The sequence below is a fragment of the Lipophrys pholis genome, assembly GCF_963383615.2.
Source record: "Lipophrys pholis genome assembly, chromosome: 13".
In the NCBI taxonomy this organism is placed as follows: Eukaryota; Metazoa; Chordata; class Actinopteri; order Blenniiformes; family Blenniidae; genus Lipophrys; species Lipophrys pholis.
Window position 1 is genome coordinate 28,995,867 of NC_137632.1, and position 6,041 is coordinate 29,001,907.

Sequence of the window (6,041 nt, forward strand, 5' to 3'; positions counted from 1 at the left end):
CCGCCTACCAACCAGAGTCATCCCCTCCGGTTCTCATCTCTCATCTCACCTCAGTGTCCTGCCTACCAACCAGAGTCATCCCCTCCGGTTCTCATCTCTCATCTCACCTCAGTGTCCTGCCTACCAACCACAGTCATCCCCTCCTGTTCTCATCTCACCTCAGTGTCCTGCCTACCAACCAGAGTCATCCCCTCCGGTTCTCATCTCTCATCTCACCTCAGTGTCCTGCCTACCAACCACAGTCATCCCCTCCTGTTCTCATCTCTCATCTCACCTCAGTGTCCTGCCTACCAACCACAGTCATCCCCTCGGGTTCTCATCTCTCATCTCACCTCAGTGTCCCGCCTACCAACCACAGTCATCCCCTCCTGTTCTCATCTCTCATCTCACCTCAGTGTCCTGCCTACCAACCACAGTCATCCCCTCCTGTTCTCATCTATCATCTCACCTCAGTGTCCTGCCTACCAACCACAGTCATCCCCTCCGGTTCTCATCTCTCATCTCACCTCAGTGTCCTGCCTACCAACCACAGTCATCCCCTCCTGTTCTCATCTCTCATCTCACCTCAGTGTCCTGCCTACCAACCACAGTCATCCCCTCCTGTTCTCATCTCTCATCTCACCTCAGTGTCCTGCCTACCAACCACAGTCATCCCCTCCTGTTCTCATCTCTCATCTCACCTCAGTGTCCTGCCTACCAACCACAGTCATCCCCTCCGGTTCTCATCTCTCATCTCACCTCAGTGTCCTGCCTACCAACCACAGTCATCCCCTCCGGTTCTCATCTCTCATCTCACCTCAGTGTCCTGCCTACCAACCACAGTCATCCCCTCCTGTTCTCATCTCTCATCTCACCTCAGTGTCCTGCCTACCAACCACAGTCATCCCCTCCTGTTCTCATCTCTCATCTCACCTCAGTGTCCTGCCTACCAACCACAGTCATCCCCTCGGGTTCTCATCTCTCATCTCACCTCAGTGTCCCGCCTACCAACCACAGTCCTCCCCTCCTGTTCTCATCTCTCATCTCACCTCAGTGTCCCGCCTACCAACCACAGTCATCCCCTCCGGTTCTCATCTCTCATCTCACCTCAGTGTCCTGCCTACCAACCAGAGTCATCCCCTCCTGTTCTCATCTCTCATCTCAACTCAGTGTCCCGCCTACCAACCACCGTCATCCCCTCCTGTTCTCATCTCTCATCTCACCTCAGTGTCCTGCCTACCAACCAGAGTCATCCCCTCCTGTTCTCATCTCTCATCTCACCTCAGTGTCCCGCCTACCAACCAGAGTCATCCCCTCCGGTTCTCATCTCTCATCTCACCTCAGTGTCCTGCCTACCAACCACAGTCATCCCCTCCTGTTCTCATCTCTCATCTCACCTCAGTGTCCTGCCTACCAACCACAGTCATCCCCTCCGGTTCTCATCTCTCATCTCACCTCAGTGTCCTGCCTACCAACCACAGTCATCCCCTCCGGTTCTCATCTCTCATCTCAACTCAGTGTCCCGCCTACCAACCACCGTCATCCCCTCCTGTTCTCATCTCTCATCTCACCTCAGTGTCCTGCCTACCAACCAGAGTCATCCCCTCCTGTTCTCATCTCTCATCTCACCTCAGTGTCCCGCCTACCAACCAGAGTCATCCCCTCCGGTTCTCATCTCTCATCTCACCTCAGTGTCCTGCCTACCAACCAGAGTCATCCCCTCCGGTTCTCATCTCTCATCTCACCTCAGTGTCCTGCCTACCAACCACAGTCATCCCCTCCTGTTCTCATCTCACCTCAGTGTCCTGCCTACCAACCAGAGTCATCCCCTCCGGTTCTCATCTCTCATCTCACCTCAGTGTCCTGCCTACCAACCACAGTCATCCCCTCCGGTTCTCATCTCTCATCTCACCTCAGTGTCCCGCCTACCAACCACAGTCATCCCCTCCTGTTCTCATCTCACCTCAGTGTCCTGCCTACCAACCACAGTCATCCCCTCCGGTTCTCATCTCTCATCTCACCTCAGTGTCCCGCCTACCAACCACAGTCATCCCCTCCTGTTCTCATCTCACCTCAGTGTCCTGCCTACCAACCACAGTCATCCCCTCCGGTTCTCATCTCTCATCTCACCTCAGTGTCCTGCCTACCAACCAGAGTCATCCCCTCCGGTTCTCATCTCTCATCTCTCATCTCACCTCAGTGTCCTGCCTACCAACCACAGTCATCCCCTCCTGTTCTCATCTCTCATCTCACCTCAGTGTCCTGCCTACCAACCACAGTCATCCCCTCCTGTTCTCATCTCTCATCTCACCTCAGTGTCCTGCCTACCAACCACAGTCATCCCCTCCGGTTCTCATGTCCGACCCGAGGCAGTGGCAGCGGGGGGGTTAAACAGAAGTGGGCCCAGGATGGAGCCATGAGGAACTCCACACCTCATTTTGTTGAGCCGACCTGAAATCAGCCGTTTGACACAAAGAAGCTGATTCTTCTCTTCAGGATTCAAACCAGCTTGTTGATCTTTACACACTAAACTCTAGTTCTTCTACTAAAACGTTTTACTGCCTGTCAGTCATCTGGACTTTAAGTGACTTTAAGGAGGATTTGGTATAAACCAGAAAACTGTGGCGTGTTAGAAATACTGCCCCGTTTCCAAGGAGACGGAGACAAAGTGTTTTCAAATTTAACCCCTTTTTTTTTTTTAACAAGATACATTTCATCCCCGTTTCCAAGGAGACGGAGTGCTTTCAAAAAGTTGCACATTGGGAGATGTTTCCAGAAAGTCTCGGTGACTCCGAACACCGTTGTCATAGAAACAGACAACCTAAAGGTTTCCACCTCCTGGACACGCGGTCACGACCCCGAGCAGCACTTCCATTTACACCAGTGTCAGGAAATAATGATAAAACACGTTTCCTACTTTTTTAAAAAATACTGAAAATGTAGTAGTTGTTTACATGAAAACAAGAAAAGACACGGAACAGAAAGAAGAAGAGGAAGAAGAGTCTTCCTCTCAGGAGTCTTCTTCAGAACTAATAATCTCCTGCAGGAACCGTCACCACGTTTTATCACTTATTTCTGTCTTTGAGCAGCAGGTAGTATTTTCATGTCCTTCCACTGAATCAGCCAGATACAGTGTTGTGTACTCCGGTGGGATGTTCTGTGTAGTACCACAAACACACGGAGAAACACACGGTCGTCTAGATTTGTTGGGCTTTCTCTGTTAAAAGCAGCGAGACGCGACTGTGTTGTACGTGGTGCTTTTTAAATAAAGTTGAATTGAATTATTCAAATTTAAAAGTTTTGTTGACTCACTTCATGATGTCATCAAATGATTATAGTATTCGGGGGAAATATTCCTCCTTCCCCCTAATGTAATATTAAAAGTTTTGAAGTTTTGGGTCTCGTTACTTTATCGACCAGTTATTTTATTATATTTGATAGGAAGTGGAAGTTGTTGGTACATGTTGTGTATTTGTGACGTTTGAAGCTTTAATGAGCCATAAATGAAAAGGGAAGTTTAGAGGTTGTGAGGAAGCAGCTTTAATAAACGTTGTGCATCAGTTCACATTGTGATTGTGTAATAAAGGACGTTATTACACAATCTGTTGGAATATAGAAGAAAAGGTCTGGAGCTTCATTTCTTACCGGATCAGAACAGAAACACACCTCAAGGTTTAACTTTGAAAAATCAGATTAAAACCTTCAGGAGATTTTTTTTTCTCTTGAAATGAAAAGCTGTTGATTTATACTTATTGATTAGAGAAGCTTTTATCAATGAACATGAAGCAAATATAAAAGATTGTTGAGCTTCAGGGTTTCATCATGAACATGTGAAGCGTAGAATCAGGTGAAGTACAACAATAACGAAAAAAACCTTATTAACAACAACAACAACAACAACAACAACAACAACAATAATAATGATAATATTATTCTATTAATATTTATGTATCTGTGAGTTAATCCCCCATTCCTGAGAGAAACACTAAACAACTTATCAACATCAATCTGCAGTACAACTTCTGTGTTTTACTCAAATGTTTGTACTTGTTAGATACGGTGAGTCACAGGACACGTCGGCCTTTAGATTGGGATTCTCAGATTAGTGGAATTGTTTAATCCCTGAGCGCGTCTCGGTTCCTCTACAGGACGTTGGCGTCGCAGGAGCCGGGCTGCAGGATCTGCAGCGAGGCCATGAGTCTGAGCGACCTCCTGAACCAGGGGTAGAAGAAGGCGTAGATGAGCGGGTTGAAGCAGGAGTTGCAGTACAGCCACCAGACGCCGAAGACGTAGAACGCCACGCTGGCCGAACCGCCGGAGGGAATGAGGGTGGAGCAGAAGAAGGGGAAGAAGCAGAGGAGGAACACCAGCACCACCACGCTGATGGCCGTGGCGGCCTTCCTGCTGGAGCTCCTCGCCGGGCCCTCGGCCTGCCGGGTCACGGCGGCGATCTGAGAGCGCACCGCTCGCGCCTGAGACGCCGCCGCCGCGAAGACCCGCAGGTACAGAGCCACGATGGCCAGGATGGGGCCGATGAAGGTCAGCGCCATGTCGAACACCCGGGTGACGGCGTCGATCTGGATCACGCACTCCCCGTAGCAGGAGCTGTATCGGTCCGGGCGCTGCAGGAAGTGGCGCAGGATGACGGCGTTGTAGAGCAGCGAGCAGCTCCAGCACAGGCAGACGCAGACCTTCACCCTGGTCCGGGTGACTCGGGACGGGTAGCTCAGCGGCTCGCAGATCGCCACGTACCGGTCCACCGACACCAGCACCATGTTGCCCACCGAGGCCGACGTCAGGACGAAGGACGCCAAGTAGAAGCCGCCGCAGGCGGCGCTGCCCAGGAACCAGCAGCCGCCCAACCGGAGCAGACGACCCGGCATCAGCAGGAGGCCCACCAGGAGGTCCGACACGGCCAGGGACAGGAGGAGCAGGTTGGTGGGCGTGTGCAGCTGCCTGCAGAGACACGTCGTCATGGAGACAAGCTCGTCATGGAGACAAGGTCGTCATGGAGACAAGGTCATCATGGAGACAAGGTCGTCATGGAGACAAGGTCGTCATGGAGACAAGGTCGTCATGGAGACAAGGTGGTCTGACATCATCTGACATTAGATAGAACCAACGTGTGTGTAAGAAAGTGGAATAAAAAGAGTGTGTGTGTGTGTGTGTGTGTGTGTGTGTGTGTGTGTGTGTGTGTGTGTGTGTGTGTGTGTGTGTGTGTGTGTGTGTGTGTGTGTGTGTGTCCGTGCCTGAAGTGTGAGATGGAGACGATGACCAGCAGATTGAGCGTCACGGTGACCAGCGACACGAAGGACAGCAGGACGTAGACGACCAGGTCGGCGGCGCCGCGCTGCTCCGCCGGCCGCCTGCAGGAGGCGTTGAGGAGCAGCGGGAAGCAGAGCTCGGCCTCGTCCGGCTCCTCCATGGCGGCGGAGGGAAGGAGGCGGAGAGCGGCGCCACTCTGGCAGGAGCCCCGACCCAACGCCTCATTCATAGTCCACTTCTCTGTGGCTCCTCCTTCCTCCCCTCCTCTAATCTGTGATGTCATCTGGAATAATCTGAAGCTTCAGCACCCAGTCAGTGGAAACTCTGGAGTGAAATCCAGAGAATTAAAAATCTTAATGAACATGCTCTATAATCTCGATGTTTGAGGAGGAAGATGCTCTATAATCTGGATGCTAGAGGGGAAAGATGCTTTATAATCTGGATTTGGAGGAAGATGCTCTATGATCTGGATGTTAGAGGGAAAGATGGTCTATAATCTGGATGTTTGAGGGGAAGATGCTCTATAATCTGGATGTTAGAGGGCAATGGTGCTCTATAATCTGGATGTGGGAGGAGGACGGTGCTCTATAATCTGGATGTTAGAGGGAAAGATGGTCTATAATCTGGATGTTTGAGGGGAAGATGCTCTATAATCTGGATGTTAGAGGGGAATGGTGCTCTATAATCTGGATGTGGGAGGAGGACAGTGCTCTATAATCTGGATGTTAGAGGGGGAAATGCACTATAATTTGATGTTAGAGGAGGGAGATGCTCTATAATCTGGATTAGAGGACGAA

General features: G+C 50.8%; 1 protein-coding gene across 1 annotated transcript; it reads right to left on the minus strand.

Moving 5' to 3' along the window:
• Window positions 1-4,121: 4,121 nt before the first annotated feature.
• Window positions 4,122-5,404, minus strand: LOC308118894 (trace amine-associated receptor 13c-like; the record flags this gene model as incomplete). The annotated part of the gene is made up of 2 exons (XM_080478580.1): window positions 4,122-4,935; window positions 5,229-5,404. 2 exons carry the CDS (start codon window positions 5,402-5,404, stop codon window positions 4,122-4,124), a joined length of 990 nt encoding a protein of 329 aa, XP_080334706.1.
• Window positions 5,405-6,041: the final 637 nt, after the last annotated feature.